This window comes from Oryctolagus cuniculus, chromosome 1 (assembly GCF_964237555.1).
Source record: "Oryctolagus cuniculus chromosome 1, mOryCun1.1, whole genome shotgun sequence".
NCBI lineage: Eukaryota > Metazoa > Chordata > Mammalia > Lagomorpha > Leporidae > Oryctolagus > Oryctolagus cuniculus.
The window spans coordinates 80704766-80730068 of NC_091432.1; the positions used below are offsets into that span (position 1 = coordinate 80704766).

Below are 25303 nucleotides of genomic sequence, written 5' to 3' on the forward strand. Positions count from 1 at the left end.
CTTCTTTAATGAACCACAAATAATTCCCACCTTTTTGTACATTATTTTTGCCTAAGAATCATGGATTCCAACATCCTTGAGAAGAATATGCCTACCTCATTTGCATGAGTTATTTCATGGAAGCAGTCACTATAAGCTGAATAATATTTACATATCTATTTGAAAATCCACCAGTAGTTTCTTTCCTCCTACACCTACAGAAAAGTAAATCTGGTTCTCAGACTATTGTCTATGTAAAATTCTCTTGGAAGAAAACAAAAGAGGAAGGCAGAAGGATGAAGGGGAAAAGAAAAGGAAGTAGGAATGAAGAAATGGGAAGTGACAAAACAGGAGAAGGAGGAAAACAGAGGATGAGGGAGAAGGGGGAGGGAATAAGAGGGGGAGGGAGATAATATGTGTGTGTGTGTGTGTGTGTGTGTATATATATATACATACATATATATATATATATATATATTTAATTTTATGGTTTACTCCCCAAATGGCCATGATGGTTAAGTGTGGAGCAGACTGAAGCCAGGAGACTGGAACTGCATTTGAGTCTCTCACATGGCATAAGGGCTCGAGAAATTGAAACATCTTGTGTTGCTTTTCCAAGGCACACTAGCAGGAAGCTGGATCAGAAATGGAGCATCCGGGACTTGAACTGGTGCTCATATGGGATGCCCTTGTCACAGGCAGTGTCTTTACCTGCTGTACCACAATGACAGTTCATATTATGTTTCCTTCTTATACACATCTCAGTGCATAGGCACTGAAGTATGAACTGTACCACTTTCATGCCAATGAAATGGTTAAGTATTTATGTAATACTATGGCAATTATTCAGTAACACTTATAGAAATCTTGAGGAATAAAAATTTTTTGTTCTTTTGAGGAGTCAAATTTTACACAGCCCATATTTGCATTATCAGTTGTAAGGAACTTGTAAAACAGAGCCTGAAAAATGGCATAATTCATTTCTTTAAGTAACATTCCTCAACAAGACCTTTCACACTAATGTGACCACATTGAAGTATCAATTTGTTAATTCTATAGCCTTTACTTTTAATAATTTTCTTATCTATTTTTATTTTACCTATTCAAATATTTCTTAGATATATCTCATTATATATATAAAATGAGATTTATTTAATTATATATAAATAATTATATATATATATATATATATATATATATATAAAATTCCTGGAATGATAAGCAGGAGTGACATTGGCCTTCTCCTTTTGTTATTTGCAAACTATAAAAGAGGATAAGAGTTTTGTTAGCACTTTACAAAAGGAAAGCATAAGTTGCTCCTGAGGTTGTAGAATAATCAAATCTCATTGAGTGCAGGAAGCTGGGAACTGATGGCGGAGAGAATGTAGCCCAATGAGTGGAGAGGACAGAATTCCAGGCTGACACAGGGATCCAGGGAGGGTTTTCAGTAAGGAGAATTGCCTATGCTTTGCATTGACCTACTTAGCTCTGTTTCCACACCCACCTATTCTTTCACCTCTAGCTAGCACCAAGAGCAAGTGAAAACAAAATGCATCTGATACAATAATAAAAATGAGTATTTTATTTAAATAAAATAGAAATACAAATACAAATGAAAATAAGATGCATATTAAACATCAATAGCTTAAGAAATGATAAAATGAGTATGCCTCCCAAAGGTAGAATGAAGCTAAAGACAATCAGTTATAAATAATCTTCCCAATTAAATAAGTCTCCAGGATGAGAGCCTCCTTTGCAATTAGAATTCCCAAGACCTTGGTCAAGTTTGTGACCTCTTGCTGATCATTTGGGTCCATGGAAAATGAAAGGTCTAAGAGGGAAGTGGAAGTCGCATGAGAGGAAACTACAAATGAGGGATCTTTGGGCAACATTAACAAAGCTCACTATGCCAAACTCATAATCCAGGAAAACTCCTACCCAGCCCCAGGGTCTTTGGATGTAGTGCTGTAGTAGTGGGGAAGTTGAGAAGAGAGTGAAACAGTCATCCACTTTGACACACGCAAGTAGAAAGATACCTTCAGATTCAAGTCTCATGTCGTTCCTCTTTGTCCAGGATTCTTTGCAAAGTCCTATAACCCAGTTATAGGAGTTTCCCACATCCACCTCCCAATAGTGTTTGCCTGAGGTGAAGGTCTGAGCTGCCCATGAAGGACTGAAGTGTGAACTTGCAGGAAGTTGGGACATATCTGAAGAGTAGGGGCTGCACTGCAAACGCCTCAGGTCTTCCATTAGAAGCAAGTGATGACTGTGGTTGTTACGGTCCAAGGTAATGTACACTATAGTAAAAAGAGCCCATGAGAGTATTTTAGGCATGGAAAGCCAAGACACTCTGGCAAAAAAAAAAGAAAAGAAGACCTAAATGAAAAATCTCATGAGTGAGATCCCAGTGGAAAGAAAGGGCCATCAAAGAAGGACATACCTTTCTCTGAAGGGAGGAGAGAACTTCCACTTTTACTATGATCTTGTCTAAATAGGATCAGAGTCAGCGAACTAAAAAGGCTTCCATAGCCTTGGCAACTCATGACAAGAGCCTAAGGTGATTACTGATGCCATAAACAAGAGGGTCAATTTGTTAAGTCAACAACAGGAGTCACTGTGCACCTACTCCTCATGTAGGATCTCTGTCCTTAATGTGTTGTACAATGTTAATTAATGCTATAACTAGTACTCAAACAGTATTTTACACTTTGTGTTTCAGTGTGGGTGTAAACTGTTGAAATCTTTACTAAACATATACTAAATTGATCTTCTGTATATAAAGAGAATTGAAAATGAATTTTGATGCAAATGGAATGGGAGAGGGAGTGTGAGATGGGAGGGTTGAAGGTGGGAGGGAAGTTATGGCGGGGGGGATGCCATTGTAATCCATAAAGTGTACTTTGGAAATTTATATTTGTTAAATAAAAGTTAAAAAAAGAACAGAAGTGCTAACCAAGTATTTGTATTTTGTTACTCTGGAAAGAAAAGTCTTTAAAGTATTTTCTTATTGGCTTAAATGCTACTGATATTCAACATTGATTACATTTGTAACCATAGTGCATTTGTATTATGAAAAAAAAAAGAAAACAGTGAATCCAGCTTGAAAGTTTAAAAGTTCACAGGGATAACTAAAGTGGTGGTCTAGAAAATGTTTGGCAGTCAAATAAATCCTTGGAAATAAAGAAAAACAACCAGTGTTTGCTGTTCGCTGAGGATATTATCATCTACTAGTTAATACTCATTCAAAAAATTCCCACTCAATAATTAGCTTTCACAAATCAGTACTAGTCAGCTCCAGCACACATTTTAACACAATGGGTATAGACAGTATATCACTGGAAATATGAAGAAAGAGTTTAGGAAGGACTTTTTGTCTGCCTGAATAGCAAAGAAATATCTAATCACACAGAAGAACATGTATAGAATACATAAGAAGCAAAGTTCTGACTGCATTTTCACTAGCCCAGTAAACATTAAGGAGCTTGTTCTTACATTGACAAGGAAATAGCCACTGGCCCTTGATTTACTTAAGCTTTATTACTCAGCTATCATAAAATGAATGTAATAAAACAACCAAATTAGTTATGCTTAAACTGTGGTATTGTTATTAGCTCTGAGTGACTCATTTGCTTAAGTTCTAAGTGAGCAAATGTGAACTGAACTTAAAGTCTATGTGGGCCCTTTGTTTAAAAGAGCCTTTACTCTAATTCATTTTTAAAGTTTACTTATTTTCAAATTATTTGAAAAGCAGAGAGACAGACAGATGCAGAGAGATTCTCTACCTACTGGTTCATTCCCCAAATATCCACAGCAGCCAGAACCGGGCCAGTCTGAAGCCAGGAACCTGGAATCTGATCCAGATCTCCCACATAGGTGGTCTGGATGTAAGTACTTGAGCCATCATAGGCTGCATCTCAGGAAGTTGGAATTGGACTTGGAACAGGAATGAAACCCAGGTACTCTAGTATGACACAGAGGCAGTGCAAGTGGCCTTTTAACCTTTTAACCACTGCATCAAACACTCACGGACTATTTCTTTTTTTTTTTTAAGATTTATTTATTTATTTGAAAGTCAGTGTTACAAAGAGAGAGAGAGAGAGTGAGAGAGAGAGAGAGAGAGAGGGAAAGTAGGTCTTACATCTGATGATTCACTCCCCAATTGGCCACAATGGCTGGAGCTTCTTCCAGGTCTCCCAAGCAGGTGCAGGGGCCCAAGGACTTGGACTCACTCTCTCTCTCTCTCTTTTTTTACAGGTAGAGTTAGACAGTGAGAGAGACAGAGAGAAAGGTCTTCCTTTCGTTGGTTCACCCCCCAAATGGCTGCTACAGCTGGCGTGCTTCGCTGATCTGAAGCCAGGAGCCAGGTGCTTCCTCCTGGTCTCCCATGTGGGTGCAGGGCCCAAGCACTTGGGCCATCCTCCACTGGCTTCCCGGGCCACAGCAGAGCTGGACTGGAAGAGGAGCAACTAGGACAGTATCTGGCGCCCCGACTGGGAATAGAACCCCGGGTGCCAGCGCCACAGGTGGAGGATTAGCCAAGTGAGCTGCGGTGCAGGCTTTGAACTATCTTCTACTGCTTTCCAAGCCATAGAAGAGAGCTGGATCAGAAGTGTAGCACACGGGTTTCAAACCAGTGCCCATATTGGATGCTGGCGCTTCAGGCCAGGGCATTAACCTGCTGTACCATAGCACCATCCTCCAATAGTGCTTTTTAAAATTTATTTATTTGAAGGACAGAGTGGGGGAGAGAGAGAGAGAGCAAAGAGAGGGAGAAAGATTTTCCATTCCCTGATTAACTCCTCCAAATGCCCACAACAGCCATGGCTGGGAGAGGCTGAAGCCAGAAGCTTAGAACCCAATCCAGGCGAAAGCAAGAAGTGACTTAACATGGTATACCTCCATGGATGCCTCTTGTGTCTTTTTTCAAGAATTTTATATCAGAATGTCTGACTTTGGGACCATTAAATCACAGCTCTGCACATCTCATCCCACAGTCTCTTCTAGATGTCAAAATTACCCCATTTCCATCAGTTCTACACAGCTCTGTGCAGAGTTGTGGGTCTAATCTCTTTAGCAGCCTTTACAAATATTTTTATGATTTATTAAATCTTATGATTCATGAAAATTCATTCCTGGAAAATTCAATCTTTAAGTAAACATTATTTATTCATTTTTAAAAAGTTTTATTTATTTATTTGAAAGGCAGAGTTACAGAGAGGCAGAGGCAGAGAGAGAGAGAGAGGTCATCCATCTGCTGGTTCACTGCCCAGATGTCTGCAATGGCAGGAGCTACACCAATCCAAAGCCAGGAGCTAGGAGCCTCCTCTCTGTCTCCCACGTGGGTGCAGGAGCCCAAGGACTTGAACCACCTTTTTCTGCTTTCCCAGGCCATAGCAGAGAGCTGGATTGGAAGTGAAGCAGCTGGGACAGGAACTGGCGTCTATATGGGATGCCTGCACTGCATGCAGTGGCTTCACCTGCTATGCCACAGAGCCAGCCCCAAGTATACATTTAAATAGTCCCTGGCCAGCACCGCGGCTCAATAATCTAATCCTCTGCCTTGTGGCACCGGCACACTGGGTTCTAGTCCCTGTCGGGGCGCTGGATTCTGTCCCGGTTGCCCCTCTTCCAGGCCAGCTCTCTGCTATGGCCTGGGAGTGCAGTGGAGGATGGCCCAGGTCCTTGGGCCCTGCACCCACATGGGAGACCAGGAGAAGTATCTGGCTACGGATCAGCGCGATGCGCGGCTGAAGCGTGCCGGCCATTGGAGGGTGAACCAACAGCAAAAGGAAGACCTTTCTCTCTGTCTCTCTTTCTTTCTCACTGTCCACTCTGTCAAAAAAAAAAAATAGTCCTAAGAAGTTTCTAAGAATGTGAACATCAAAAAATACCCATAACTAAAAGGAACTGAATGAATTTACAGTTTTATGTGCCATAATGAAAAAATTAATAATTCATCACATCATCCCTCCATGACTTTTCTCATTTATTTTTTCTCATTTCATGGAATTATACAACAAGATGTCCTGTTTGTTTTTGTCAGGCTTCCTGCAACTGTCATTTATAAAGGTAGTTATAAAGCCTTGTTGAAAAGAGTAACAGAAATGAAGAGGGCACTGCATGAGAATCTACTGAGGTGAGGAATGTTACTGCTGCTGCCACAGAGCACTGCCTCTTACCTCTGAAGAAGTTAAGCCTTTCTGGCATCCCAGTGATGGCCCAGGAACTGAGCTGTGGATTCACAGGCTGAGGCATGTACAGTTGCACTGACTCACTCCTGCAAAGGAAAGGACCTGCTGACAACCTGCCCCAAATGTATCATTATCAAACCATGGAAGATGCTCTATCAGCACCCTTCACAACTAGATGTGAATTGAACTCAGTAAATAGTGCAAAAAAGAATAGTACAATTATTGCTGTATTTTTTTTTGTTTTTAAAGATTTATTTATGTGAAAGCCAGACTTACAGATACAGCAGGAGTGAGGCAGAGAGGGAGGGATAGAGGGAGGAAGAGAGGGAATAGGAGAGAAACAGAGAGAGCGACAGAGAGAGAGAGACAGAGACAGAAACATCCTCCATCAGCTTGTTTATTCCCCACATAGTCGTGATGATTTGGTCTGGGCCAGGCTGAAGCCAGGAGCCTGGAACTCCATCTGAGTGTCCCATACAATGAAGAGGCCCAAGCACTTGAAGCATCTTCCAATGCTTTTCTCTGCACAATAGGAGGGAGCTAGATCAGAAGTAGAGCAGTTGGGACTTGAACAGAATCTCATGTTGGATGCTGGCATGGCCATGGGGCCTTACCACACTGCATCACACCACTGGCCCCTTGACACTTTATGTCATAATATATGCTCCTGCTGTTATCACCTCAATCTGGGTAGAGTATTTCAACTTAGTCATTGTGTCAGTTCTCACACTTCCAGCTTCCCTAGATGAGTCATTCAATAATCTTAATTCCGGAAATGCAACAGATGCTAGAATTTTGGAACATGCCACTTGCTACATAAGGAGCCTCACCCCTTCAGTGTATTCCATCCTGGTAATACTTAATTATCTTCTACCCGCCATCCTCCCAACTGCTGACTCTCTGGCATTATTTGTTTTCAAATAGCAAAACTGAAGTAGCCTTCAATTAATTAGGATTTTAAAAACTAGATGCAAGAAAAACAGTTCTCTTATAGAACTTCTACATAAAGCTTTGAGTCTATCTTCCACTTTCTCCTGGGGGTAGTCCACCCAAAACTTGGACTTTTTGTAGAGAAGGAAAAGATACAGATGGAAGTCTCATTAAAAGTGTGAGTTCATCCAAGCAGAAACAGCCTGATCACTGTCACAATGATAATGACTTAGGCAAGCTTACCTTTTCAGTATGTTTCCCAAACCCTGTAAAGACAGAGAGGGGAAGGCTTAGTGTTCTGCACAGGACAGGTCTCCTGTCCTGTGTAGTCCAAGTATATGAGCCTGAACTGGAAATCCATCACCACTTTCCTTTGTGGATAGTCATTTGTCCTATCTTTATCCTTATAAAGATGAAACTTTATCTCACAGCTGCACACAGGGGATCAGTTTATAGTCTTGATACAATATCAAATAGAAAGATGTTCTTAGATGAAGAAGTAGGAAGGTAGAGGAAGGTGCTGTTCTTTGTTGCCAACTGTAGACAGTTGTCTCTCCAGCTTTCTCGAAAGGCTGAATGAGTGAACACATTCCATCAGTCCCACCAATCCGTATATTAATTGACAAGACCAGATGCACAACTAACTCCTATCTTTACAAGTGACTCTGATGCACCCAGCTAAGAAACCACATGTATAGTAGCAGAGTTTTGGAAAAGAACGATCTTGAATCTCTTCCTCAAATCTTTCCACATAATTTTTCCTCTCCAGTGAAAGGCAAGAGTGAAACTGGGCTATGGTTTATACTGGAGGAGAACCTCCTGCAACAATGTAAGGAAAGAAGTATCTATATATTGGAAGCAGAAAAATGTTGGAGGTCAGCGAGGATACTCCAACAGATTGAAGTGGTCCCCATCTGACTTCTTTCCCCCATCCTTACCTGGAGCAGCCTCACATCTGCTGCACAGCACAGTCCCTTCAGCTCCTCGTACGTTCCTCTCAGAACCTTCCCCATGTGATCCATTCTGGCTTTGCTTCTCTTCAGTTGCTGAAAAATCATCCTGCCTTCAATTGCCAGGCTCTCCAAATGTCTTTGCTTTTCTTCATGGAGGTACTGATACAGTGTAGGATACTCAGCCTTGATCATCACCATCCGTAGGTTTATGAATGCCTGCAATGACATTTGGCTCATTAGATCATGGATCTATTTGGTTTTATTCTGTGCTTATCTCCTCTTCTGCTTTGCCTTCTGATGTAATATAGTTTTATTCCTTTATGCTTTTAGGTATCCCAGATTTTGCTTCCTTCCTCCTTCCCTCCCTCCCATCTTTCCTTCCTACTCATTAATTTTCCTGTATCATTATTTCCACATCTTTTCCTTGAAATTTCCATGTTTTCATGTAAATAAACCTTAACATTGATTTGCGTGTGGTTTCATATGATATTGTATTCTCTGTTTCTAAATCTAAAAATCTGTTCTGCTCAAAGCTCAGAAACTGACTGGACACTCTCAGTAAAAGAACAATTTACTACTTTAGTACAACTGATGGCATCAGACGTGATCTTTCTAAATTACTTTCATTTCCAAACCCTATGTTCCAACCAGTGGTTGGTTCTTTCTGCCTCCCACTTCCCAAGGCTACTCTCACCTGCTCTTTCTCTAGACTACTATCTTGCGATATTTATTCTTGCTTTCTACCTCCGTCTCTCTCTGTCTTGAATTTTTCATTCATGTTTCTCTCTGTCCCCACCCCCACCCTCTCTCTTTTCCTTTACCTCCCCCTCTCCTTCTTTATAGGGTTTGTGTCTATTTTTTTGGTCTCTTTCTCTGAATCTCTCTTTCACTTAATTGCTTTTTAAAAATGTCTCTTATATTCTTTCTATATAGCCTTTAAGCATGTGTAAATTTTCAGAACTACTTAGGGAAAAAAAATAGAACAAAACCTCCTTTCCAAATGACCTCCTTCTCTTGCTAAAACTTTTATTTCCATCAAGGTCAGACTTACTGATTAAATGCTATCATACTTGCTGTGGCCATGTGCGAGAACAACCCTTACACTTTTTACAGGTTTGAACTATGCATTACAACTCACCAAAAGCCTTCCTTCCCAAAACCTCACTTCCCTTATCCATACATTTTGCATTAGTTTCCACTCATCTGTTTGACTTATACATTGCATTTCCTGCCCCTGAAACATGTGTTCTCAGAAACCCATTTATCCATTCTCTTGGCACCTAGAGCTCTTTACTCATAAGGGAACCCACAGTGATTCCTCCTTGGCCAGGATAAAGTCCTCCACATATAGAACCACATTTTTATTTCATCCTTGACATCAATGCATTCTATTTTGCGACATCATATTTTTTCATCCTTTCATAGATATTGCTTTATCCCCAAATCAGGAAAATATTTTGTTGCACAGTGGGTTCAGCATAAAATTTCAAGGTTAGTTTACCCTATAGAGAAACATGTACTGCTTTTTCTAGTGAGCCCATTAGGAGATATTATCACCTAACTCAAATTCTTCCCCTGTGTATTACTGTAGTGTCCTTTCCCAAGCTGCTTCTGAGAGACAAGGGCTTATAAAACTTACCTGCCATGTTCTGATTATATTGGCCTCTTTATTTAGATTCCTCTGATTTTTCTGTCTCTTTTTCCATATAGACTTCATTTGCATTAGGAGTTTCTCCTGAAAAAGAAATATAAATTTGAGCACTAGAGAAGAAAATATAGTACTTTTCTGTTACTTGTAAAAGACATGTGGATATACAGAAGGTAACTCAAGAATAAAGACAGCAGGGAAAGTGGACATTTCCTCGAGAAGACTGTCATATCTGAGATCTCTCTCAAACCAAGAATAGATTTCCTGAATCTAATGTGACCCATTATCTGAGTAATACACTACTGAAATTGTATGTAACCTGGTAAATTTTCAGAAGGGAATCTTACTTCATATTTTGTTTTCAAATGCTGTCATTTGTCTATGACACTCTGAGCAGATTTAGAAACAGTAACACTAGCTCATTGTGATCATGACTAAGTTAGCCAGTGACTGTCACGACCACTAGAAATTTATCTATACTGCTACTTATCCTGATATACCAGAATTCTAACATCATCATCTTTATCATCATTGCACATTCCTCTGTCTCAGCCCAAGAAAATTTGAGCTACAGGTAACCAGAGCTATTTGTAGGGTTTCTTCACTGCTCTAGCTCCCATGTTCAGAATAATGACTAAGTCATGATAGTAATTCTGTTTAATTGCACGAAAGGATAACAACAATAATACCTGGCATATCCTTGCTTTTGCCTGTCAGTTTCAGGTAAAGATCCACTCTTCAAAGTGTTTTTAGTGTCAATACTCACCCTGCAGTACTCAGCAGCCTGCTGTATTGGGCAGAGTCTGTGAGTGGCATGTTCTGGGAATGCAGAGCAGAGCACACACAGAAATTTCTTGTCAGTTTCACAGATGAGGTTCTTGACTTTCTTGTGTATCATACAGATTATAGTGTGAGCAGTTTGTTTCTCAGCAAATATAATGCTTTTCCAGTCTATTTTCTGTGATATTTTCTGGCACACAGGGCAGCAAACAGGAGTTTGGGCATCTTCCCAGAAGATGCAGAGACAGGGACTACAAAATCTGTGTCCACAGCTAATGGTGACAGGGTCAGTGAAATAGTCTGTGCAGATGGAGCAGATGAGCTTATTCAGGGAACACTGCAGGCAAAGAGAACCCATATTTCTGAGAAAACAAAAGGAAAAGATCATTCTTTACCCCTGGGCATGTGAGCTGAACTTAGAGCTAGAGCATCTTAGAAAAGGTCCTCCACACAATAGGAGGTTTTGCAGTTATAGAGAAATTTACCAAGAAGGCTCAAAGTGGTTCTGTATGTAGTTATGGAAAAAGAGGTTCAAACTGCATCTATTACAAAGTAAAATTTTCTTTGTTTAGCTGAATGTACCAACAAATCCTAGAGAAAGATAGTCCTTGGTGATCACCTGAAAAGTCATAGGGAATATGGGATGCTGGAGAGGGTGATGAGAGATCTTCTTAAACATCTGAAAATAACTCTTGAGTTATAAGGGGTTGACATGAAGTTTCTGCTGGTCATCGATGCCCAAGTGAGAAAGACAGTACTAATATGGCATCATGGTTACAAGCACAGGTTGGAAGCTCAGTTGCCCAGGTTTGATTCCCATACCCATCACTTAGAGAAACAATATATAAGATAATGTACAAAATCATATCATAAATATTTAGGTACTGCATACCAATATGTAAATTACACATGCATAAACACACACAAATGGAGAGAAGAGAAAGTAGGTCCACACTTTGCACAAGATTTAATTATAGCAGCAAAATGATAAAGTAGGATGGAGAAGCGTGCAACCATGAGAAAGGCAGAGATGGGAAGGAGAGCAAGTATATAGGTGCTTAGGAGGAGGCAACAAAGAAAACAACAAACAAAACAACAAAAACAAGCAATGGAGAGAGAACTCTGGTTTGTAGCAGTAATAATTGAATGACCCAGCAAGTCTTTTTAAAGCTCTAAAATTTGTTTTTGAATCCTTAATGGGAGAACTTTCTAGGACAAAAACACATTCGATAACAGCTGGGATAGATGTGTTATCTATTTCTTTCACTCAGGATTCTAAGACTTCCATGGTCACAATTCACAGCAGTAACAGATTTCAAGAATTGCTACCTACATCTCACCAGCCTGGCTGAAGACCTTCAGCAGGAAATAGCCAGAGATCTTGGCCCAAGGACTCATAATCCAGAAGTTGGGCTTTAGCCATTTGGAAGTTCCCTCTTATAGTCCTCAACTGGTAGGGTTGGGACAAAAACTACATTTGGGCTTTCAGAAAACCTCAAAATGAATCCATAGATTGATCTACTGGGGTCCTGGGCCTTGTTACAATTTTTAGTAAGAGTTTTTCAAAGTCATTGTGGGTCTCAGCTACACTTAGAGTGATAAGACATCTCTAGCTTCATGTGGACCCAATAAATAAATAAATTCTGGTGAAGATTCTATAAGGTATGGAGAAGTGAGTTCATGTGTCCTGGCCAGGTTTTTCCTCAACACTCAGCTGGGCACACATTCAGGGCTTAAACTTCCTTTGCTCAATGGTGCCATCACCTGTTACATGTCTCTGAATATAGCTCCTTTAATTAGTGCTCTGATTCGTAGTCCTCATTGTGGCGGACAGCAAGTACCACAAACCATTAAGGGAGCCTTTGTTCAATATTCACCTCTGCCTCTCCAATCCCTCATTTCAAGGCCACTGCTCACAACAAATGCAAGGAAAAACAAACAAAAGATTTATGAATCTGTTTCATCTTTAAAAAACCTCTGTCTCCACTACTTACCTCACTCCAAAGATGAAAGTCTTCGTGAGGGGTGAGAACATCTTTCTTCCCACCCCTTCACACATGCACATGAACACACACACACACATACACACATATGAATACAGAGTTTTTCAATGATATATAGACACCATAAAGATTAGTGATCAGTGAAATCTCTATAAAATCTATTTTAAGGATCTAAAAAATCTGCCCATCACTCATGATTTACAAGTAGTATATGAAAAGTACAACTAATTTCATACCTTTTCTTCCCTTTCTCTCTTTTCCTCACTCTCCCTCTCTCAAATGATATAAAAGAAACCTACCAGTCAAAAGAGTGCATTTTAAAATTTTCTCCCTGTAGAACACAAATTTAAAGGATTTATAGAAATGTAGTAAATATTAACAAAGTCATTTATTATTATAGGGTTAAGCATTCAATGAATACTTTATATTTTTGTTATTTGGTGTTTTACAAGATTTTTGCAAGTAGCAAAAAATGTGTGCCCCTTTGTAATGAGACAGCGAATGTAGAGGGCCCTCTCTGTGGTATCCCAAGACCTGTGAATGACCAACAACCATGTTTCACTGTGAAAAGCAAAGCCTGGAACCTGCCGAGGTGCTCTGGAGCAAGTCTCCAGGAGTTCATGGTGCTTCTGCCCCCAATTCTGCTTCTTTGATGGCTTTCTCCACACACGATATTACCACTGAGGTGACCGCAACGGAGGCTTTTCCACAAGGGAAACTTGGTCCCAATTCTTTTATAAACAAGGCCCAGAAATGAGGCTGGAACTTGGACTAAAGACTATTGAAGGTTTTGAGAAAACTACAGGGAAAGAAAAACAAAGAGTTCTAGTGGTTGGGAATATCCAGCTAATACCGTGCGCTATCCTCACCTTCCAGTCAGTGCTTGTCCTCAGCCAATCTCTGTTGTCTGCTCCTGTATGCCCACCCTCAAAGCCGGAACTGACACTGTCTCTCCAGAACCACTCACACAGGAAGGGGAGGAGATAGGAAGTGAATGAGGGCGCTTTCCTCATCACCTGTGCTGGGTTTCCTTTCAAAGGTAGATTCCATCTCAGGTTAACTTCAACGCTAATGGCTTAAACTACTTGGTGCATTGGAATCACCTGCAAGGCTTGTTAGACTACAGATCGCTGGGCCTCAACTGTGGAGGCTCCTGTTCAGGAGGGTGGGGCCAGAGAGCTTGAATTTCAAATCAGTTCTAAGATGCTGCTTCTGGTGCTGGTCCCTGGACTGTATTTTGAGAACCTCTGACTTAGCTTAATGTTTATTAAAGATGATACTTCTAGGTTACACAAGGATAACCAATTACAGTAGAATCTTGCTGGATAACACACCGCTGGAATTCCAGGATCAGGATTTTACACTGTAGCTTGTGGTTGTGATGAGGAGAAGGGAATGGTGGGACATGCAGTCCCTTAAGGCCCTACATCTACAGCACCAGGGGAGGGCAATGGGATGCCTAGTGTGCAGCACACTTGCTTTCCAGGGTCTAAAAGGGGTGGGGAAATTTTTTCTGCCTGGGGACATTTGGATATTTAAAACATCTTTCACAGGCCATAGAAAACTATTGGCTTAAAAATTAGCCTGTTGAATTTCCACTCCTGCCTGCGGCTATCTTGATGAGGCCAGGCCAAGTGATTTCATGGGTCTTTCTTGTGGTCAGGGGCTGGATCTGCCCTGCCCCCAAACAAGACACAAGATGCAGCCCTGTTGTTCAGGAGCCCAGGAAGTCCCACCTTTGAAACATCCATTTCCCCACCTAAACCTTCAACCAACAGTGAGCAGGAAATAGGCCCTCACCATGAGGATTCTCAAAGTGTGGTTCTGTCAATCTTGTCATTTAAAAAAAATTTTTTTTAACTTTTATTTAATGAATATTAATATCCAAAGTACAGCTTATGGATGACAATGGCTTCCCCCCCATAACGTCCCTCCCACCGGGAACCTTCCCCTTTCCCACTCCCTCTCCCCTTCCATTCACATCATGATTCATTTTCGATTTTCTTTATGTACAGAAGATCAGTTTAGCATACATTAAGTTAAGATAATTGCTCCCTGAACTCTTGTTCTTCTCTGCCTTTACAGGATAGTTTTCCAGAGGGCACTGTGACAAGCAATATTACCCAAGACTGAAGGACAAGCAGCTATGAGAGTCCAGATATTTTCTACTAAGCAAGACATTAAAGAGATTTTCAAAAATAGAAAACAATGCCACTGCCCTAATTTATTTATATTTGTGGTTTTAGAAAATGTACTGTTTCTCACAAAAATATTTTGCTATAGATTATAGTGTTACAACTTATTTCAAATGATCAGTAAATACATATTAATAATTTTCTAGTTTTATTTTAGAACATGTCATTAAGGAACCCATTTAGCCAATGCTCTTGGGGACTCTCAATTATTTTGTCAGCTTAGTTGTATAATTGACATACCCTATGGTTCACCCACCTCATGTACGCAGTTTGATGATGTTAATACATTTTTCTTAAATTTACTTTATATAACCAGTACCACTTCCTATTTTGGAACACGACATTCTCCTGAAAAGACCTCCCTTGCCCGTTTAAGTTAGTCCTTACTCCATTTCAAAGCACCAGGCAACAACTCTTGTGCTTTCTAGTTTTGCCATTTTAGAAATACTATATATTTCATTACACAATATATAATTCTTTGCATTAAATTTTTTCACTTATTACAGTGTTTTTGAGATGCATAATTATTGTGTTATTTTATTCTTTTTTGCTGAGTGTTACTCCATATTAGGCATGTACTATATTTTATATGTCAATTCTCCAGTGAATGGACATTTAAATTGTTCCCAATGTTGGGCTACTCTGAATGATATTGCTATGAAATTTGTATGCATGTTTCTAATTTATTAGGGTAGTAGTTATGGGTAGTTACTTAGGGGCTAAAGTGCTGGATTATTTGGTATTAATACTTGATTTTTTAAGAATTAAACAAGTTTACAGGAACAAACTGCTTTTCAATGTGGCTGTACATTTTCGCCAGCAGCACTTATCTATAGGAGATCCAGTTCCTCCACTTTCTCACCAACACTTAGTAGTTTCAACATTTATTACTTTACACATTCCAATTTTAGAGTACTATGGTAGGATCTGATTGTGGTTTCAATTTGTTTACATATTACCAATGATTAAATGATGTTGATGAATGATTATGTCCTTCCCTGCCATTCAAAATGATCCTTAGTGAGTCATCTACTCAAATCTACAGCTGTACAATTTCCTGGTTGGATAATTTGTCTAACCATTGAGTCCTAGCAATAGTTTTGATACAAATCCTTTATCAGAATTATGTTTTACAAATGTCTTTTACCATTCTATGCCTTCTCTGCTAATTCTATTGTCTCTCAAAGAATAGATTTTTAAATTTTTAGGAATCAGCTATGCATTTTTTCTTTCTGGTGCTACATGCAGAAAATATTTGTAAAACACAAAGTCACTGAATTTTTTTCTATGATTATTTCCAGAAGTTTAATAATAGAAAGTTTACGTTCAGACTAATGATCAATTTTGAGTTTATTTTTGTTATGTGTGTAATATGGGTTTGAGGTTCAATTTTGGATATAAATTCCAAATATTTAAACAATATTTGCTAGAAAGATTATTCATCACTTCTTTGAATGATCTTGACACCTTTGTCAAAAATCAATTGATCTTATACGTGTTGTCTATTTTGTTCTGTTGTGCATATTCCTATATCTCGCCTTGCACTAATACTACACTGTCTTCATCACTGTACACTTTGAATACAGATAATGTTAATCCCCCAATTTTCTTCCTTTTGAAAAGCATTTTATTTTTAGCAGATTTACTGAAATATTGGTCATACAGCAAATAATTCACCCATACTAAATGTAAAGCTCAATGACATCCAGTACCTTTATTTAGTTTTATAATTATTACCAAATCCAGTTTGGGAACAATTTCATTATGTCCAAAGGTTGTTTTATGCTGTTACATACAATAAATCTCTTATGCTACCATAGTCCAGGGCATCCACTACCTATCTCTACAGAGGTACCTGTACCTCTGGACCTTCCATATACATGGAACCATACCACATGCAACCTTTCCTGTTTCCTTTTAACTCAGCATAATGTTTGTGAGTTGATCCATGTTGTGAAATGTATGAGTATGTCACTAATTATTTATTCATTTTGCTGTTCAGTTTTTCAGTGTATGATTATGCTACATTTTGATGATCTATTTAACAGTTGAGGGACATTTTGTTTTTGAGCTTGTATAAGTGATGCTATTATGCATATTTCAGTTCAAGTCTTTGCAAATACATGTGCTTTCATTTACCTTAGGATGATACTGAGGGAGGGAATTCCTGGGTTCTCTGGTAAGTTTATGCTTTATAAAACTTTCATTTACTTTTTATTTTTAAATAAAATTATTAATAGATTCTCAAGTTTGCAGTAAATGCATGATAATTATTATAACACAATTCTCATCAACTCTCATGGTATTGTGATATTAATACAAAGAGAACAGCTTCCATGTGGTTCATGGATACATTTCTAAAACTATGATAGTTCCCTCTTTCCTTCTTTCTTTTTCATTTTTTGAGAAAACATTGTTAATTTACATTATAGTCCAGGGCTTAATGTGCCACTAAATAAAGTGTTCAACAAGGGAAAAGTAAAAACACCATAGTTTAATAGGAATAGAGGTAAGAGCTATAAACAATAACCAAATGAAAAGATGTCCATGTCACTCATGCAGTATATTTCAAAATAATCACAGATCATTAAATCTATAGAAGTATATCATTCTTTCTTTTTTCTTTTTTCGGTCAGGCAGAGTTAGACAGTGTGAGAGAGAGAGAGACAGTAAGAAAGAAATGTCTTCCTTTTTCCGTTGGTTCACCCCTCAAATGCCTACTATGGCCAGTGCACTGTGCAGACTGGAAGCCAGGAGCCAGATGCTTCCTCCTGGTCTCCCATGCAAATGCAGGGCCCAAGCACTTGGGCCATCCTCCACTGCCTGCCCGGGCCACAGCAGATAGCTGGATGGGAAGAGGAGCCACCAGGACAAAAACCGGCCCCCGAACCAGGACTAGAACCCGGGGTGCCATGCCGCAGGCAGAGGATTAGCCTAGTGAGCCGCAGCGCTGGCCTTAAGTATATCATTCTTAACCACTGGCTTGACAAAAATATAAAACAAAGTTTGCAGAAACTATTTACAGCAGTACCAATCACACAGGCATTTACTTTTTGGTTTCATTTTTTCTTTTTAAATTTTAGTTCCAACATATAAGGGAGAACATGTGGTATTCATCTTTCAGTGTTCAACTTACTTCACTCAGCATGATATACTCCAGTAACATCTGTGTGGATGCAAAAGGTAGCACTGCATTCTTTTTAAGAGCTGAATAATATTCTATTGTTTTCTTTATCCATTCATGTGATGATGGACACATTGGTTGCTTCCTGATTTTGGCTATTGTGAACAATGCTGCTATAAACATGGTGGTACAGGTTATCTCTGTGGTACAATATGTATCAAATCCCACTCAGTAATGGGATTGCTGGATCATATGGCAAATCTATTTCTAGTTTTTAAAGAAATCTCCATACTGTTTTTCAAAGTGGCTTTACTAATTTACATTCCCACCAATAGATAGGAGTTCACCATTCTCCACATCCTTGCCAGCATTTGTTAGTGTCCTTTGGTTAATAGCCCTTCTGACAAGGATGAAGTGCTATCTCACTGTGATTTAGACTTGAATTTACTGGATAGCTAGTGATATTGAGCATTTTTCATGTATTTGTTGACTATTTGTATGCCTTCTGAGAACTGTCTATTGCCCAATTTCTTCAAGATTTATTTATTTATTTGAAAGTCAGAGGTACAGAGAAGGTGAGAAGAACAAGAGGCAGAGAGAGAGAGAGTGAGAGAGAGAGCAAGAGAGCGAGAGAGCTCTTCCATCTGCTGGTTTACTGCCCAATGCCCAGGAGCCAGGCCCTTCATCCAGGTTTCCCACATAGGTGGCAGCAGCTCAAGCACTTGGGCCATCTACTGCTGCTTTCCCAGGTGAACTAGCAGGGAGCTGGATTGGAAATGGAGCAGCTGGTGCTCAAACTGGCACCCATAATGGGATGTCTGCAGGCAGCAGCTTTACCCATTAGGCCACAGCACCAACCTCTGCCCATTTCTTAATTGGATTAGGTTTTTGTTATTCTTGAGTTGCTGATACATTCTAGACAATAATCCTTTTTCAGGTTGGTAGCTTGCAAATAGTTTTTCCCCTTCTGCTGATATCTCTTCACTCTATTGATTGCAGACATCAGAATCAAGTTGTATTTATCCCAGAAATGCAAGGGTGGTTCAACATTCACACATCAAAAAATGTCATAAATGTCCTCAACAGAATGAAGAACAAAACACATATGGTCATCTTAATAGACATGAAGAAATCATTTGGTAAGATTCAGCGTCCTTTCATGGTAAAACTCTGCCCAGATTGGGTGCAGAAGGAACTTACCTCAGAATTACGAAGGCTTTACATGACAGATCAGCAGTCACTATACTACTGAATGGGAAAAGCTAAAAGTACTTCCCTGAAGATCTGGAGCAGGAAAGTCCACGTTCATCACTCTTTGTCAATATAGTACTGGAAGTATTAGCAAGAGCAGTTAGGGAGGATGTGGTGGAATGAGAAGTCCGTGCCATGATGGCCACTGGCAAGCGAGCTTCAGTTACTCAGAAATGGCTTTGAAACCCACCTGGCAATGGAGCCTGCCTGGCAACAGGCTATGATTGGATGGCTTTGAAAACTGCCTCGCAACAGGCTGTGATAGGTTGGGGAATAGACCGCCCCTTGACCAGATTGGCTGGTCTTGACTATATAAGCTATTGTACTAAATGAAATAAACGAGTCTGTGGGGTGCTTGTCCCGAGCCTACTTTCACCTGACTCCCGGGGTCTGTGTGGTGACTCCGCGCCACTTGCCCTCACCACGCTCCTCCTCTCAGAAATGAATCCACTGCAATATTGTTGAGAAATCAATTGCAACAGGAGGAGAAATAAAAGACATTGAAATTAGGAAGGAAGGAGTTAAAATATCCACATTTTCAGATTGCATGATGCTGAACACGGGAAAACTTAAACACTCCAGCAAGAAGCTGTTAGAACTAATGAATCAATTCATTAAAGTTGTAGGCTACAAAATAAACATACAAAAACAAGTAGCTTTTTTATGAACTCACTAAAAGAGATATCCAGAAGGAAATCTCATTCACAATAGCAACAAAACTATTTAGGAAAAAAAATTTAAACAAATAAGTGAAAGATATCTACCATAATATTATAAAACACTGATGAAAAAATTAAAATTTTAATTAGTTTTTAAGGGATTAGGTATGGTGTGTAAATACAATTCTATGAACATAATGATGTTCCCTTCTCCCTTTCTCTCCTTCCTCTCCCTTCCTCCTCCTGTTTTTTTTTTTTTTTAGTTTTTGAGATAATATATTTTTAATTTACATTACAGTAAAAGGGCTTAATACTTCCCTGAGTAAGAAGTTTAGCAATTAAAAAGCAGAAAGACCCTAGTTGAGTGGGAATATAGACAATGACTATAAACAATAATTGAACAAAAAATGACCATTCCACCCATACAGAGTAAATTATCAACATGATCATTAAAACTATAATAGTGTAAAATTCTAAAATCACTGGTTTGTCAAAGGTATAAAACAAAATTTCACAAAGCTATATTTACACAACTGGAGGACATGATGTTGAGAGAAATAAGCCAGACACAGAAAGACAAATACTTCATGTTCTCCTTTATATGCGGAAGAATGTACAAAAGGAAGGAAGGAAGGAAGGTAGGTAGGAAGGAAGGAAGGAAGGTGTTTGTGTATCGGTTTTGCTGAAAATCTCGTTAACATGCTCTTTTTTTTTTAACTTTTATTTCATAAATATAAATTTCCGAAGTACAGCTTATGGATTACCGTGGATTTTTCCCCCCCATAACTTCCCTCCCACCCGCAACCCTCCCATCTCTTGCTCCCTCTCCCATTCCATTCACATCAAGATTCATTTTCAATTATAGTTAACATGCTCGTGATATAACTATAAAAAAGTTGTTCAGTAGAATTTCTAGGTTTTATTGTGATACATATCTGGGCTCAAAGATAATAGAGATACAAATCTTGCATTAAAAGTGTTTGCAATGATTCATATCCAGTGGCACAACTGTTACAGGGAAAATAGGGGGGAAGGTAGGTAGGTAGTTAGATTCACAAGATTTCCTTTATGTGACTATGGCCAGAAAGTTAATGTAAATATTATTTCGTGGAGTTCCAGAAAACCAAAGTAAATGCTCCCTTTAGATGAGCAATTTCCCACTGGGCTTCTACATTCACCATAAGGTGGGGGTAAACCAAACTTTCCAGAGCCTAGTTTGGAGGAGAACCACCCAGCAAAGCAGCAGCAGCAGGAACTTTTGCCCACTTTTCACCGCTAAGGTTGAGGCCCTCGCTTTTGCCTCCAAGGAAGCTACAGCAGATTCTCAGGGTTGAGAAGTGAAATTGACCTGGATTGTGACCCAGACTTTTCAACATTGTTGTCCTAGGGGCTTGCCACTATGCTAAGATCAGACCACTCAAATGTTAGTGCAAAGCTCTGAAGGGGCTGGCACTGACTGCAGCTGGAGATAGTGGGTAGTGTTTGTGGATGAGCAGCAAATTATCCTTCATTTCAAACACGATGATAATCTGTCTGGCCCTTATTTGCTTTTGTTAGTTCTTGTAGAACAAAGTAAACTACTTTTTCTAGACCTCTAGGGAAAATGATAATACCTCAAACTGGTTTTACATAGAAATTTGACCCTTTAAGACACTGGGATAAAATTTACCTACAAAGAGCCGGCGCTGGGGCACAGTGGGTTAACACCCTGGCCTGAAGCACTGGCATCCCATATTGGTGCCAGTTCTAGTCCTGGCTGCTCCTCTTCCAATCCAGCTCTCTGCTGTGGCCTGGGATAGCAGTGAAAGATTTCCCATGTCCTTGGGTCTCTACACCCACGTGGGGGACCTGGAAGAAGCTCCTGGCTCCTGGCTTTGGATTGGCACAGCTCTGGCTATTGCGGCCAATTGCGGAGTGCAACAGTGGATGGAAGACCTCTCTCTCTCTCTTCCTCTCTCTGAAACTCTGTCTTTCAAAATACATAAAAAAAATCTTTCAAAAACATTTACCCAAAAGAAAGTTGGTGTTTGCTTGCTTAACCAGAGTATATAATGTCTCATTTTTTAAAAGTAAAAAAAAAAAAAAAATACAATAGAAGTAGTCGTCTTCTTTTGAAGATGATGTGGCCTGTTTTAAAAACAATTTCAGTGTCTTCTTCCAGGTCTTGTAGTTCTGGTCTGAAGTGTGAAAAAGTTAATTGTATTTTATTGCCTGTTTTATTTTATCTTTTATAGATACGAGTATATGTATTTCACTTTATTATTTTTGTTAGGTATTTTAAATATAAGTCAGATAGATCTTATTTATCTTTATGAAGTCTCTTTGAAAAATAATTAAGTAAATGTAACCATCAAGGGATGGGACATTATTGAGTCTCTAAGGACAGAACTGGTTCTCAGATCAAGCAGTCACCATGTGAGTGAGCCGTACAGCTGTCATCTAGATCAGAGGTCCCCACCAGGACACTCAGGACAGACAGCAGCCAAGTTTAAGAGGGAGGTGAGATTCTGCTCCTGCGTCTGGCATCCTGCTACTTAGCTCCAGAGGTAAATGGGGAGGCAGAGGAGGCAGAGGGATAAGCTGCTTTTTTGGAGTGCTGGCATTCTGTATCCCAGTGCCAGCTGACGTCCCATCTACTCTGTATCCTATCCAGCTTCCTGCTTGTGTGTGAGAAGACAGCTGATAATGGCTCAAGAACTTGGATCCCTGCCACCACCCATGTGGGAGGCCAGGATGAAGATCCTGGCTCCTGGCTTCTGCCTGGCTTAGCCCTGGCTATCTCAGCCTTTTGGGGCATGAATCAGTGGATAGAAGGTATATTCTCCCTTCCCTCCCCTCCCCTCCCCTCCCTCCCCTCCCCTCCCCTCCCCTCCCCTCCCCTCCCCTTCCCTTCCCTTCCCTTCCCTTCCCTTCTTTTTTGACAGGCAGAGTGGACAGTGAGAAAGAAAGACAGAGAGAAAGGTCTTCCTTTTGCTGTCGGTTCACCCTCCAATGGCCGGCGCAGCTGGCGCGCTGTGGCTAGTGCACTGCGCTGATCTGATGGCAGGAGCCAGGTGCTTCTCCTGGTCTCCCATGTGGGTGCAGGGCCCAAGCACTTGGGCCATCCTCCACTGCACTCCCTGGCCACAGCAGAGAGCTGGCCTGGAAGAGGGGCAACCGGGACAGAATCCAGTGTCCCGACCGGGACTAGAACCTGGTGTTACGGCGCCACAAGGCGGAGGATTACCTTAGTGAGCCACGGCGCTGGTTTCTTTCTTTCTTTCTTTCTTAATTCCTTCCTTCCTTCCTTCCTTCCTTCCTTTCTTCCTTTCTTTCTCTCTCTCTCTCTCTCTCTCCCTTTTTCTTTTCTTCTCTCTCTCCCCCATATGCACATTTATGTGAATATTTTATTTTTATTTATTTATTTTTAGTTTTTTCATTGAACATATTCAATATAATTCATAGACACAATTCTGTGAGTGTAATAGTTTTCCCTTCCTCCTCCCTCCCTTCCATCCTCTCTCTCGATGTCTTGAAACATTACCAAAAAAAGATACATGGCTTGTGCTAGAAATTCGGTTTTCATCAAAGCTGCACCTGCAATGTGATCACATGTGGGTGAGGCCAGTAGACAGAGGACCCAGGAACTTGTGGTGCAGTGCAACTCCCTCTTTCAAGGACTTTGTCTCTGGAGAGTCTGTGGAAAGCCTTTGATGGATTGGATACTGGAAAGGATTTCTGCGTGTTAAACAAGAGGGCCTTGTGGAGGATTGCAAGAAATCCTGGGGGCTCCATGAGAGGGTGGACAGTGGCAGGCAGTGGTCAGGTGTCACCACAGAGCAGGACACTGTCGGAGATGTCCCTCTGGGAGCTTTCCCAAATTCTGGAGCTGAAAGTCGGTGGGGCCTATAGGTTCTGATTTTTTCTTTCTTTCTTTTTTTTTAGGCTATCTGGGTTGTCCCAGGCCGGATCCTAGTTCTGCAGTGTTCTGCCCTTGCTTCTGCGGAGTCTGCCCCTTCTCAGCGGTGAGTTCCTGGGAGAATCCTTGCACAGAGGGAGTCCTTGCCCAGAGCAAGTCCCTCTCAGTCCAGACTCCAAGGGGCAGAGTGAGAGGAGCCTTGGACAGGTTGAGAGCTGGGCTCCTTCTCATCTGACATTCAGCTCCGTGCCCCTATGCTGGTCCCCAGCGGTAGCAGGTGCAAGCTACTTACTGGTAGCCTTTGGAGCACTGCTAAGCTGCTCAGCATGGCTGGCCCAGCAAAGTCCTGGGCACTTCTACCCCAGGCTGAGAGCAAGGAAAGGGAAAATTGTGCATTGAGCCAGGCGGAATCTGCACTCTATTTCTTGTGATTTTCTCCCACTTCCAGCTCCGGTAGGTCTACTGAAGCAGTGCTTCTGAGTCAGCTATCCAAAATGTCAGAAGAAATGCATCTGTGGCTGAGTCAGCAGGGCTCCAGATCCCAGTCTGTCACTTGGGTGGAGAGGGAAATTGGCTGTGTTCTCAGCACCTGTTCCCTGTTATCCTGGTATCATTTCAGTCAGCCCGTGGTCTCAGGTCAGAGGCAATTGCTCTCCCCGGAGAAAGAAGGTTGTGACCAGTGACCTGGAGGTAATGACGGGGGGGGGGGGGTTTGGAGGGGGGAGGAAAATGACATTGTATTGTGGGTGCCCTAGAAATACACTCTTGAATTCGTGCACTTTAAGAATATGTTATTAGTAAGGAGGCTACAATTACTGCCGAGTCCAGAAAGGATGCCAGAGTGAGGACCCGAAGGCAGAGGAGCAGGGATGTCAGAGCTGGCGGTGCACAGGGATGAAGGAGACTGGCTCGCTCCCTTTCCCTCACTGCCTCTCAGTTTACTTTGTTCTGCAAGAACTAAACAACTAAACTGGACTCAAAACCGGCTGCAGTGTGAGGAGGAAAGGCAGAGACAGAGATGGGAAGAAAACAGGGAGGAGGGCTTTGGAGCTGGGGAGGAGAGGGGAGAGTCGTGTGTTGTCGGTGTTGCCGGTTCCTATCATTTTCTGACTCCTGGCAGGAAGGAGGAGCAAGTTGAGAGGTGCAGCGGCCTCTTGTCCTCCAGGACTGCAGAACCTGTGGGTGATGATGAGGCTGCCTGTGTCCTGGAGACCCAGGCCCTTGAAGGATGGGACCAGCAGCCAGGGCAGCACATCCTACCTGATGTCTGCCTGCATTAACCCCCAGGGCTTGGGTGTGGTCCCCAACTCCTTCCTCTGCTTCCCCCTCTATAACCCTGCAGTCCCAGCACTCTGTGCCTGTGCTCAGGGTCTGTTTAGGGAAGCCTCAGCCCCTGGCTGCTGTCACTACTGCCCTGCTCAGCTCCTGGAAGAGACTGTGTGAAATAAAATTCTTTTATCATATTATCAGATACTGTGCGTAAGTCCTTCATTCCAAAAGCAACATAGTTTATGTTTTATTACCATTTCTTCTGGATTTTTTTGGGAGAAGGATAAGGAGGGAAGAAAAGTGCTTAGAAAACTAGCATATTAACTGAAAAATGTAGAGATTTCTTTGTAAGTAAAAGAAGTGCGACTTTCAGGTGAAGATGTGCTGTTGGCTTCTGAGATAGAAATATTCATAATGGAAAAG

The 25303-nt window shown here is 40.8% G+C and overlaps 1 protein-coding gene across 1 annotated transcript in view; it reads right to left on the bottom strand.

Moving 5' to 3' along the window:
• Window positions 1-1782: 1782 nt before the first annotated feature.
• The window catches only part of TRIM77 (tripartite motif containing 77), a 30180-nt gene continuing 6659 nt past the window's right edge, over window positions 1783-25303 (bottom strand). The window contains exons 2-7 of the mRNA XM_017347878.3: window positions 10468-10818; window positions 9693-9788; window positions 8039-8269; window positions 7344-7366; window positions 6159-6256; window positions 1783-2276 (exon numbers count right to left, since the gene is read on the bottom strand). Of these exons, the coding sequence (XP_017203367.3) occupies window positions 1783-2276; window positions 6159-6256; window positions 7344-7366; window positions 8039-8269; window positions 9693-9788; window positions 10468-10818 (1293 nt within the window). The remainder of the gene's footprint in view (window positions 2277-6158; window positions 6257-7343; window positions 7367-8038; window positions 8270-9692; window positions 9789-10467; window positions 10819-25303) is intronic.